The sequence below is a fragment of the Phragmites australis genome, chromosome 6, assembly GCF_958298935.1.
Source record: "Phragmites australis chromosome 6, lpPhrAust1.1, whole genome shotgun sequence".
In the NCBI taxonomy this organism is placed as follows: domain Eukaryota; kingdom Viridiplantae; phylum Streptophyta; class Magnoliopsida; order Poales; family Poaceae; genus Phragmites; species Phragmites australis.
In genome coordinates, this window is record NC_084926.1 from 18743150 (window position 1) to 18756180 (window position 13031).

General features: G+C 45.1%; 2 protein-coding genes across 2 annotated transcripts; one reads left to right on the forward strand and one right to left on the reverse strand.

Annotated features, from left to right (window-relative positions):
• Window positions 1–718: 718 nt before the first annotated feature.
• Window positions 719–1955, forward strand: LOC133922029 (probable F-box protein At2g36090). The gene has a single exon (XM_062367182.1). It carries the CDS (start codon window positions 866–868, stop codon window positions 1778–1780), a length of 915 nt encoding a protein of 304 aa, XP_062223166.1. The 5' UTR covers window positions 719–865; the 3' UTR covers window positions 1781–1955.
• A 2069-nt stretch (window positions 1956–4024) lies between these two features.
• LOC133922030 (mitochondrial fission protein ELM1-like) lies at window positions 4025–9318 on the reverse strand. Its single transcript, XM_062367183.1, has 10 exons — window positions 8901–9318; window positions 8489–8721; window positions 7702–7798; window positions 7427–7576; window positions 7212–7338; window positions 5745–5857; window positions 5602–5665; window positions 5421–5514; window positions 5220–5328; window positions 4025–4520 (listed from the first exon to the last, which is right to left on the reverse strand). Exons 1-10 carry the CDS (start codon window positions 9093–9095, stop codon window positions 4422–4424), a joined length of 1281 nt encoding a protein of 426 aa, XP_062223167.1. The 5' UTR covers window positions 9096–9318; the 3' UTR covers window positions 4025–4421.
• Between the last annotated feature and the right edge of the window lie 3713 nt (window positions 9319–13031).

A 13031-nucleotide genomic window follows, 5' to 3' on the forward strand; every position in this document is an offset into this window, starting at 1 on the left:
TGATCTTTCGCGAGGAATGTTATCTGCTATGCGCTTTGTGTCTGTCTGGAACGTACTCGTACAATTCCCAGGGCCGTGCTGTGCGCACCAAGGATTATTCAGGGACATTGTTGATATATATGTAAATCCAATAATTAATCTGGAAGACTGGAACATGACGATTGGGCATACGTAAATATATAGAAACGGAAAAGGAACATTGACACGCTTTTGATGAAACGAGGATTCCGTTCATCATGAACTCCTGAAGCAAGTGCGCGCGGGCACACGCAGAAAACGTGAAATCGGAAGCGCGTGTGTTTTTTCCCCACACGGCATGCCCCCCCTGCCCCGGACGCCCTGGACACTCGGCTCCCCCACATGCGACGGGCGCGGGCGCACGCGAGTCGTACTTGCCCCTGGAGTAGGAGCACGGCAGCCGCGCGTCCCCCTCCTCGGCGGCAGGCGCGACCTACGTGCCAAGAGGCACAATCCCAAAACCTTCCGTTCCGAACCCACGCTACGTTCCGCGCGCGCGCGTACCGGCCGGCACCACGCGAGCGCGGCCCATCCCCTCGGGCCCCGGGCGCAAGGCAAATCCATTTGGCGCTCGCGGCGCGCGTTCCTCTCCCGTTGGCCGGAAGGTTCCGGCACCTCAGGCTGTCACGGTTTGTCGCCGCGGAGGGCCATCCTATAGGAACGGCACAACGTTCCCGCACTGTAACGATAAAACAAACCGAGCGCCCCTATAAATAAAAGACCTTCGCGCGCTGCCAACTTGCCATCGCATTCCCGCCTGTCCCAAGCTTAGAGTGTTGCGTGACCTGTGACTTGGAGTCACTCGATCCGTCAAGCTCACATCGTAGAGGCACAGCGGAAGAGGAGAATGGCGACGACTACCGTGGAGGACCTTCCCGCCGACGTGCTGGCCTGCGCGCTGCGCCGTCTCGACGGCCGGTCCCTGGCCGCCGCCAGCTGCGCCACCGCGGGCCTCCGGGCGCTCGCCGCCGACCGGGAGACGTGGCGCGCGCTCTGTCTCGCGCGGTGGCCGTCGCTGGCCGCCCGGCCAGACCTCTTCCTCTCCGCTTCTCCCCAGCGGCTCTTCGCCGACGCCTTCCCGTTCCCGTGCGCAGACGGCGCTGTCCCCCTCTCCGGAGCTGAGTCTCAGCAGCAGCTTCCCGGAGAGCTCGTCTCCGCCGTCGACGTGTACCACAGCGGCGCGCCTCTCCTCTCCCGCGTTGTGGGGACCTCCACGTCGTCCTCGTGGTTCCTCACCTCGCCGTTCTGCGTCGACGCCGTGGAGTGCAAGAACCCCGCGCCCGTCGGCCGCACAGTGCCCCCGGCGGAGCTGGAGCTGAGCTGGATCGTGATGGACCCCCGCGGCGGCCGCGCGGTGAACGTGTCGAGCCGGCGGCCCGTGGCCGTGGACAGACACTGGTACACGGGAGAGACGCTGGTGCGGTACGCGGTGGTGCTCGGCGGGTGCAAGTTCGAGGCCACCGTCACCTTCTCGGAGGAGACGGGCCACATCAGGGAGGTCAGCCTTGCCGTCGAGGACGCCGACGGCGCGGCTGTGAGCGGAGAAGGCAGCCTGCGGCTCCTCTTGGCGGCGATGGCGGGGCCGAGGAAGGGAGGGGAGGAGGAGGTGGAGGCGGCCAAGGGAAGGTACCAGGAGTTCGTGAGGAGCAAGAGGGGCAGAAAGGAGTCCAAGGCCAGGAAGGAGGTGCTCGTCGACCTGTGCTGCTCCGCCGTCAGCGCCGTCGCCGTTCTCAGCTTCATCGCCGCCGTCGTGCTCCGGTAGAGCTAGTGTTATCGGTGATGTACATAATTGTGGGAGAGATTCCAGTGCACTGAGAATCTGAGATACTCTAAATCAGTGAACGGGTTCTTTTCCATTTGGTTAGTTAGGCACTGAACTTCACGATACTTGAACAACAAATCTTCCTATGAAACAAAAGAGAAACACTACGGATATCTGACTATGCGTGCGTTTTTCGCATCTTAATATTGAAGCAAAGGGCGTCAAGCTGCAAGAACCAAGAACTGACCTGTTTTGACGGCTGTTGATTTGCAAACCTGAAATTTTGGAACCTGAAAGTTTAGACATCTCAAGATCACACACTATTCACACTAACTCTTGATGCGTACTTAATATTAACAAATGGCCTAATTTGATGGGTACTTAATTTGCAAACCTGGAAGTTCAGACAGCGCAAGACCAAGCACTATTCACAGTAGCTCTTGGTCTGTCGACCAGTCGTGGCAAGGAAAAAAAAAGGATTGGGGAGTCAATCCGGCATCATCGTGGAGGTGCTGTTTCGCTATCCCAATGTTACTAGTAGTCAACGAGTACTACAGTTGACATTGCTCTTTCATAATAGACTTAATTCCAGAAACTTGATAAGGAGAAAGAACTTTAGAATCGCGGGAGAGGACTACAGTCATGTTCTTGGCAACCATGATTTATCATCTGTTCTTTGAATGCTCCTTCAGTGTCAGATGTTGGTCTTCTATTGACATTAGCTGGAATCACTCAATCAACTTCTTCAGCATGCTTCAGGAAGCAAGGTACAACTTTCAACATTCCTTCTCCACGGAAGTCTTCCCAATTGCGGTGTGAGAAATTTGGAAGTAGCGAAACATGAAGATTTCCCAAAGATCTACCCCTTCTTTCAACAGCTGGAAAGCATGTTTTTTAGATACCGTGTCTCTTAGCCTGCACAGAATGAATAGCTCTCTTTGTATAGCTTTCCTTCTTTTTTCCTCCTTTTCAGGGTTTCACCTTAAGTGTTGTACAATGCTCTGTTGGCTGTTTGTGGTCGCCTTTTTTTTTTAATAAAACACAGTAGGGGCTCCTCATGCTGTATTTCCTTCAACGATAAAAAAAAAAAAAAAAAAAAAAAAAAAAAAAAAAAGCAGTCAACGAGTGTATTTATACTCCGCCGCAGGAGACCTGTTCAAAGGGAACGTATAATAATTGATGATCAGTAGGTATCTTCAAAGTTCGAAGCATGGTAAACTTCTTCCTAGTTCCATACCGATGGTACAAATTCTCAAATGATTATCACTCTGAAGACTGAACTCCCCCTCGGTCTCGCCTTTACGTTCGTTTCAACGCACGACAATAAGCTGTATGGTAATTTTGCACAGCCTCCTTCATCCTCTTCTTTTTGTAAAGTACAAGACATACAACTCACGTATATCCCACTCACACTACCACGCTTAGGCAGATATCACACTTGGGTAGAAATTGTAGGGCTCTAGGCCTCCGGTGTGCCGGAAGGCACAACCTAGGTTCGAAGGCTTGCAGTTGAGAGCGAAAAGCCTTGCTCTTACAAACTGCGCTAGAGCAACTCCTCCACAGCCTTACTCTTCTGATCGAGTAAAGAACTGGTGCAAAACAATGGCGACGCACAAAATAGCTGTAGAGCAATTTCTTAAAGAAAAAAGAAAGGAAAATATGTAAAGCAAGTTAGGCAAGGAGCACACCTTCAGCTCTTGGACCTTACAAAGTACTGAACGGAGGCAACTTAGCTTCAATGGAGATTATTCTAGATCCTATAAGAAAATGCTTATACAGCCTCCCAAATGGATAAGTTGTTCATAAATAAAGTACGCAGAAACTGAAATCGTACTGTCACAATTGACCACCACACTTAAGGGATTCCCTTAATTCCCGTCGTGAAGGGATTTTTGTTCTCTTTAATACTCCAACAGTTTCTCTTCACGGTTCCCTTCACAACAGGATTCTCAAAATCGGAAGCTGTTAGAGATAAGAGAAAATAAAAGGAATGAGAACGAAGAAGGGAATCGGGAAGGGAACAAAATGAAGGAAATATAGTTTGGAATGGTCTTAGGACGCAGACCAGTTTGCATACAACACACAACCTGCGATCATGTGGGCACTGGCGTCGTTAGCTACAAGCTGAGACTGCGCATCCAGATAAGTATATAAACAAACATCTGCTGGGTGTGCAGCAGTTCCAGCATGCAATAGGAGCCCAGTACATTAAAGTCATACAACATAGGCAATAGCAAAGGCCAGTAAAAAGGCATCAGTAAGTTTTGATAAGAAAAAGAATTGACCAAACAGGATAAAGTCGTAAGCATACAACACTCATAACGTCACATGACTCTCGAGTCAGCTTGAAGTTTCACATTTCCAACTCTATTTACCCCAATTCTTTTCAGCAGCGTCAAAATTACATAAGGCAACATGTTGTCAAAACAAAAAGGCATCTCCTGGGAGCTGTGCACTCACTCAAACATTGGGGTATACCACCAAAAGAGAAGGTCAGCTTTTGTACAGGCCATTCCATGGCTATATTGTTCTTCCTCTGAACCATTTAAACTGAATCCATGTGATGTTAACCAAATTATATGATTTACCGTATATCCGAAGAGAGGCTGACGGAATAATACAGGCCTAGTTATGATCACTATCACCCAACTGTCCATCCTCGTTCTGCAATCACTTCACGAACGCGAGTAGCTACTTCAATGGCATCATTTAGGGGAGGGTAGCTCCAGCTATTTGAAATCTACAAGGAAAAAATAGAAGTGATATAGTTGTGCAAGTACATCCCTTTGAGCTTCGAGGAAATCTCAAAAAAAAAACTTGAAAAACTCCCAGTTATCACAGGAAGGTACTTCAATAAAACAAATTAGTTTTGTTGAATTTCATCCTTTTACCCGCATATGTACTAAAATCTTCTATATGGCAGGACAAGCTAAACGATTCAAAAGAAACAAGGATCAAAATGCTGTAGAACTCGTATTTCTGATCTAACAGAACTTATGCAACAGCTAGAGCGTATTAATGTAACAGCTAGAGCGTATTAATGTATTTTGAAGTGAAAATTGGAATTATCACATCAACATCTAGAGAAGTATAATGTTTGCCACAGGAACTATAATAGATGGCAGGAGTAAATACACAACATTTGCACTGCTGTATTTGTGTAAATAGACTCTTCGTGCATGAGATACTATTAAGGATGTGCGCGATGACAATACATGAAAAAGTAGGAGTTGGGGTCAAAATTAAAAAAAAAATCAGGGGGTTCAGAAACCAAGATACACAAAAATTAGGGGAAAAGGTTCAGGATTTTGTAAAAAGTTCAATGATCATTACTAGAACTTGGATTGGAAGAAATGGATATACCAAAACAGAGTAAGCTTATATTATCAAGTGGGCACTCAAAACAGATTATCATTAGTAACAATATTGACAAACTTACATCTTCCAATCCAGTGAAAGGGCGAACAATCCCTCGCTCCCGTAGAGTCTTGTGAAAAGCTGAAAACTTCCATTTACAATGCTCGGTCCCAATAACATAAACAGGTTTCCTATAGCAATTATGATTTGAAGCTAGTCACGCTCATGCAACTTCATAAAAAGATTGCAACCTGCAAGTTGTTCAAAAAAGAAAACAGCTTACCCTGTGCTACAGGCCTCACTTAACATACTTATCGAGTCTGCTGTTATGACAAAAGCATCAGCCCATGCGAGATGTCCGATATGAGGGTTAGGTTCTGCGGAAGTAAAATTAGTTACAAGTTCAACAACTTGAGTAAAGAGCATAAATACTGAAACTCTTAGTGCTATTCTTCAGAATCTACCTTCACCATCCCAAATATAGATCTTAGGATGTCCAGCAAGTTCTTTAAATACAATATCAGCGACCTGCCACCGGACATCTAAACTATCAAATTTTACCCAGCTGTCTAGCACAATACTATATTAAAACTGTCCAGTATTCTACCTTCCGTGGTGTTCTCCGAGAGAATGAAATTCTGACACTCCCACAGCTGTCTAGCACATTATACAGAGAGGTTATGAGCTGCTCGGCGAGGTCTACACCATATTTACAATTGCCTGAAGATTACAGACGGAACACATTAAAGTCTTAAATCATCATGGATCTGAGTATGAAAAGCAATCGATACTAGACAAGAAAAATGGGAATAATAGTTGACAACAGGTATTTTGTTACCCCTGCAAATTGGAAAAGGGAAAACTCCTCCAAGATAGTTTACAACTGAGAGTACTTTGATAGCGTGTAAAGAAAAGTGGCAATGCATTTGTTTTCTAGTTACCAGATTTGCTATACCACAAATTACGCACTGGATTGATTGACCTGGTTTCGCTTGAGGTATGGGTTTGCTATGGAATTTGGGAGGAAAGTGGTGTACACAAACACTGAAACAACAATATTAAGAGAAAAATTTACACAAACTAAGGGTTTACACAAACACTGAAACAACAATATTAAGAGAAAATTTTCTTTCAACTAGTGAAAGCCATATTCTTATTTCTGTCATCCAAAGGTTCCTCTTCTCTTTTGGCACCACTACGTTAGAGGATTGTCTATTTTTGCCCTTTTAAGCTAACTCCTCAGTTTGAGGCCTTGTAATGTGGTGAAGACTAACCTGTTGGGACCTATTGTCAATGAGAAAGAACTATTTGAGTGGGTGGGGCAATAAGCTTACATGTGGATCTGTTCTAACTTCTATTAACTTGGCTATAGAGCAGCCATTTGGCATCTCAATTTGTATTGTGAAATGAAGTCCAGGGTAACATGGAAAGGTGGAATATCAGAATCAACGAACTAATCTCACAATAATCTTGCAACCTGAAAGAAAGGTATCTTCACGTTTCATACTTGCGCCCTTATTTGTCACCAGTCTAATAATCCAGTGCACTACTACACTAGCATCCAAGATTCCAAGAAACTAATTTTATACTGCTACGGTTTATCAGAGGAACAATATTTATTGGGATCATCAGACTACAAAGCAAGCCAATGAAACGTGATATCAAAAATAAAGAAAAGCCCTCCAATTACCAAAGGAAATGACAAATTCACTCACATTGTATGCAATTATGCTTTAGGCTAAGCACACCCAACGGTATATCACAGCCAAAAATGAAAAATATCTCAAAGAAAGGAAGTAAAACATCATTTCAAATATCATTGCCTCCTTTGTGTGTGTGTGTTTGAGGTGGGGGTGGGCATGGGGGGTCCCTGTGCAACCATTGTTTGAGGTGGGGGTGGGCATGGGGGGTCCCTGTGCAACCATTGACATAATGTATAGATTTATTCTGCAGCCAACTCAAAATAGAACTAGAATATGTTAAAACATGTGCGCGCGCGCGTGCACACACAGAGAGAGAGAGAGAGAGAGACAGAGACAGAGACAGAGACAGAGACACACAGAGAAAGAATTACTTGTGGGTCCCCCGATGTTGACAATTAGCAATGGTTTAGGCAAAGGGGCCAGTTCATCATGCCAGGCTATAGCAGCAAGACGTAGAGCAGCAGAATCAGCTTGGTGTAGTGCACCAACAGTAAGTACCTGAACATTCAAAGTTCAGAATCAGAGTGCGACAACTGTGCAAGTTGTTTTCCACCTATGAGCTATGAGTAACAAGAACGCAGCATACCACATTGCTCCCAGGCGGTTCCTGTGGAGTAATCCATCTCCGGAACAGGCGTGGAACTTCTTGTTGTCCACTAGCAGTTAAAGCATAGTAGTCATGGCGAGGCGTGACCACCAAATCAAACCTATCAAGGCAAGACCTGGGGTGCTGTATCTGAAATTGTAACAACACATTACAAGAATTAGATAAAAAATGTAAGACAAGCAGTAAAGTTATTTTGTGGATCTACTGTATTAACAGATAAGAGTGAAAGTTAGCAAATTAGGTTTGAATACTACCTGGATGACAAACACATTATCTGAAGCTGATTTCCTTATCAAGCTTGAATATGATATGGTGTCCCAGCCACAAGCAATAACTAATGTTGGGCCTTCCCTGGAAGAAGAGTTAGTTGTCATGATGTCAAGTTCACATCTTAGCACAATATTTGGAAGCCAAGAGGATTATCAATTGAGAACGTTAGAAAACCTGAAAATCTGACCCACGAACAAGACATGTTTAGGCAAAAACTTGGATTTTCTAAAGGGCACATGTTTGCCACTTCCCTACGCTGCCAGGGCAGCAGAATACATAAAGGGTATTCTACACAGAAATATTCAACTAGCTAGTGTTTATTTATGACAGCAAAAACCACTAGCCAAACATATGGTATTCAAACAATCATAAACAGCAGTTCCTCATATGCCTTGTTCCAATGTTTCCTCCTTGAAGAACACTGCACATACTCATGTAGTGTTAAAGGTGTAAGCATTGCATATTTTGTATGTTAATATACCAATGGTCACAATACGTGAGCAGCTCCAAAGGCTGATTATGTTCAAATTATAAATCAATACGCAGAAAAGGCCACCATAATGCAGGAAATTAGGTAATTCCTGGAATTTCACCTGCCTGTAACCTCAAATTTTCCATGACACTGAATCCAATGGGGCCAGAACTCACGGGCTACTCAGTCATTTCGGTGACTCAACATGGCTTTGGAAATGGTCAAAGAAAAAGCTAAACTATCTCATAAGCTTAATCCAAAGTGAACAATTGAGGAAACAGATAGCAACAATGACTTACTTCTCGAATGTATCGCGAGCCACGGTCACAATCTTCTTGACGTCCGCTTCCAGAACTGCAGACAACCCAACGGATCCACCATTTGGAACGCGATACGGCTTCCTCCCCTGTACCACTGATGCAAACCTCGTGTTGCGGAAGAACTGCCTGAGCACTTGGTCTATAAACTTGTGTAGGGAAACGGGGAGAAAAAGCAGCCACCCGTTGATCCCTCCTCTCGGCCTCGTGACACGCTGCAAGCCAAGCCCACGGAGCAAAATTAACACAAAGTAACGAATTTTGCAACCGTGGAACACCAACAATCGAAACAGAGCTTCCATTCCAGTCATGTCGCTGCAATAATAGGGTAGAAAAAAATGCGGGAAATGGTAGGTGGAATAACGAGAGGATGGGGTGGGGGAAATGAACTGACGTAGAGGGTGACGTTGTCGGCGAGGCCGAGGGCGCGGGCGAGGCCCAGGCACTGGTTCTCGGCGCCGGGGGAGCCGTTGCCAATGAGGACGGCGCGGCGGACGACGTTGACGCCGCCGCCGCCGTCGCCGGCGAAGATCTCCGGCGTCTCCATGCCGTCGACGCCCGGGGGCTCGGGCAGCCGGATCGGCCGCATCGGCCTAGGGTTTTGCGGGAAGATTGCGATGGCCAGGCGGTTGGATTCGCGCCGGTGGGGAGGCCGGGATTCGCGGGCAGCCCGATTGTGGAAGGGTTCGTTGCAATGCGAGGCTTGGAGGTTTCGGTATCTGAAGTTCTGAACTCGAACCAGTCGGGAGGCTGCGTGTGTCTGTGGCGCTCTTGTGTTCCAGCCCTCACGGTCACAGCCTCGCACGTGTACCCAGCGAAGGCACGCGAAATTGTTAGCTCTTACCAGCGAAAGCACGCGAAATTGTTAGCTATAGCAAATACTTTAAAAATTATTTTTTATAATATTATTATAGTATCTTTTAATATTATTATAATATTTTTTATTTTCCAGTATTATATTTTTTATCTTCTATTACTCTTTTATCTTCCTTCGTACTCACAATTATTCTCTTGTAAATAGTGACAGAGAAGAGAGATTACCGCAAAGATATGTTTTCTCTCTTCTCGATGCAGGCTCGTTGCATCCCTGTAGCAGTTGAAGCCGATTTCACTGGAGCTATTTTACGTGGTGAAGCAGGACGACATCTATCCTGTAGCACTAGAAGCCGACTCCGCTGGAGTCGCCCTAATAGACTTAGGCATCTATAATATTTTGTCTAACTGCTATATACATGTTACTTATAGATAGTATAATAGATTACCTCTTTAGTAGATTAACTACTTCCTCTGATTATAAATACACGTTTTAGATAATGACATAGTCTACGAAACGTATCTTTAACCACTATTTTAGTAAGAATATATTTATAAAACACAATAAAATTGTGGTATTATAAAAATACTTCTCAAAACGAATCTATACATATGATTTTTATATTTTGACTTTAAATATTCTGTAGTATATTGATAGTTAAAATTTTAAAAGTATAACTTAGAACTTATTCAAAACGCTATATATTTATAATCAGATAAAGTATATCATTATCTATAAAAGTAATGTGGGTTCACGAGTTAAGATAGTTTCTAGCCTCGCACGTGTTCTTTTTTTTTCAGTCTGAACAAGGACTTACTGTTGTCTCCCTTAATTGCCATCACGATTATAAATAAAACTTTGACAAACCAGAGGCAAACCTAGCCATCGGAGTTATGCGGGGCATATTAGGTGAAAATACCCTAAATCTCACATGAAATTTGTTATTTTTTAATTAAATTGAATCGAGTTTGCATTTGAGATTTTGCATGGAATGTAATAAATGTATGGGGTTTGTAATCTCCCTCTTCTTCTTCCATTGGTAAAAATGTAGGGGAGCTAAAGTGTGTGCGTGAAGGTAGATGGATTCATGTTGTGGCTGCAGGTGCACAGGATACCGATTAAAATTTTATTTTATAGTGATCTATCATACGTAATATTTCATATGATTAGGGATGATAATAGGCACATTTATCCATGTGTCTGTGGATAAAACCCCTTATAGACGCGGTTTTGCGATGCAATTTTTATACATGGATATATGTACGGGCTTAAAGTTAAACCCAAAGCGTACCGGGAGATAGATATGAAATTGTCACGTCCGATCTTTGAAGCGCTCTGGGTTATCCTCGGTGTTTAAAATCTTTATTATATCAGTCTCTGGATCAGTCGCTGGTAAATAAAAATCTTACAACAAATAGTATCAATACCATACAACTCGAGGGGCGGTGAGTATAATTCACCAACCTAATAAAACATACTGCACCAAGCTCAAGTGCATTATTATAAGGGTCCACGACAACAGAGTACATAGCAGAGACAGCATGACGAACACGCCACTCCACAGGCAACTCGAGTGCGAATGCGACCAAGCCTACTCGTCGGCTTCACCGTCTGCCTGGGTGAAGTCCGGATCTTCCTCTGAAAGCACAAGTAAGGGTGAGTACAAGAGTACTTAACAAGTCTCAACCCTTGCCCTACGGCAGGGGTATAAATACATGCATATGAGGATGACAAGAATAAGCTGTAAGGTTATATTTTGCAGAAAGCTAAGTTTTACACATGCATGGTTCATTTTATATAAAAGCAGTTTATGAAAACAACATCAGTAATAAAAGGGGTTGTCCAAGTTTTATTGTTGCTGGACACCCCATCCACGGCAACCCACGGCATATGGCCGGACCTATATTCCAAAACAGGGCACACCTTGCCCACTCACTCACAAGGAGAACACACGCAACCCAGCTAGTTGCTGTGACCGTACCATAGTTCGTCCATGACCGTGGACACGGCTATTCAAATAGTTTTATCTCTACAGAGTTGTACACTTTACTCACAAGCTGAGTTCGACAACATTCCACCGCAGTGGAAGCGCGACTCAACAAAGCCATTACCCACCACAGCATCATCACACTAACCGCCTACGGGAGCTAACCAGGGCTTCATGACCTTTAGCTAGGCCTCCAACCAGGTCGCCAAGCCTGCACCGTTTGCACCTGCTCCATAGTTCCCCGATGCACATCTGCCTCTAGATGATAGTAGACTAGCTGGGGGAATTTAAACTAAGCCCTGCCCATACAGGGCCGAGTGGTTGTACTGTATAGACTAGGTAGGATGTCACATCAACTCGGTCCTTAAACGAGCCAAGACAAGCATCTCCACATGGAGCCTGCCACACGGGTAGCACTCCTCCCGAAGCCTATCTCACCGACAGCGCTCCAACTCCCTAAGCATTCCTGAAGGAACCTTGATTTGCCCCAGCTCTAACCCCATCTCAGAAATTAACATTATCATCCAACAAAGTTTTACCCAACCATAACCCACACAACTCCAACACCAAGTTTTACACCTTTGAAAAGCTAGATATGATTAAGCATGAAATAGCAGTAAAGATTATCGCCTTAAGCATACTAAAACCAAGGTAATCGCCTAAGCATAAGTAAATAGACTAAGACGAGATCCTAGGTTTACCAAGGTTAAGCATACAGGATAAATAAAAATGGTTGGCTAAGCTACATTAGGTTATAACTAGATCAATAGTTTAAAATATGCCAACTAGTAACATATCATGCAGCATATCGAAGTAAAATGGCTGCTACGGATCGTGTTGATAAAACTGGGTTCAATATGGTCAAAAGGAAACGGATTGAGACTTGTCTTCGTTGAAGTCCTCGAGAGGGTCCTGTTCGAACTCCTGGGATCCTGGCACCAGCTACTCCTCCTCCTCAACGAACTCTCCGGCTTCTAAACGCGACAAACAACAGAGCAAACACACAATTCAATACAAATAAAATATAATTAAATTTTTAATAAATATGAAACTGATATGAATAGATAGAGCTTGAATTTAGAAGAATATTGGTGGAAAAATCATCTAAATCGGAGTTGAAACGGAGGATTTATGGGCTTTGGAAGTTAATCGGTGGAATAAAAGAAGAAGGGGGAATATTCTCAGAATATTCCACTGAATTTCGTTTTTTTGGAAAAGGTGAAAGAGTATTGTGCATGGCGGGTTGTATATGGCGTTGGGCTTGGTGATTGGGCCAACCTTTCGGCCAAGCCGGCCCACATCGGCCCGACGGGGAAGCTAACGACCGGGCTAACAGTGTTAGCCAGCCAAGCCCGCTTGTTGGATTAAGTGAGAGAGAGAGAGAGAGAGAGAGAGAGAGAGGTGACGGAAGGGAATGGCGGAGAGGCGGCGCCGTGGCTGGTTCGGCCAGTCGACTTGGAGACGGCGGCGCGGAAGGCCCGCGGCGGTGGCTCACCGGAAGACAGCCGGAACGACCTTCCCGGCCGTATCTCACGACGGCGAGCACACTAGGAGAGAGAGGAGATGGTGGGGACTCCATTTTTGTGAAAATCCGGGCGAGGGAGGGAGCGGAATTGGCTAGCTGCAAGCCTCCATTGATGGGGTATGCCGAGCTCGCCAGGATGCTTGGTGGAGGAGATCGAGGGGGGCTCAGCTCGGTGGAGAGAGAGGGCAGTGAGAGTGGG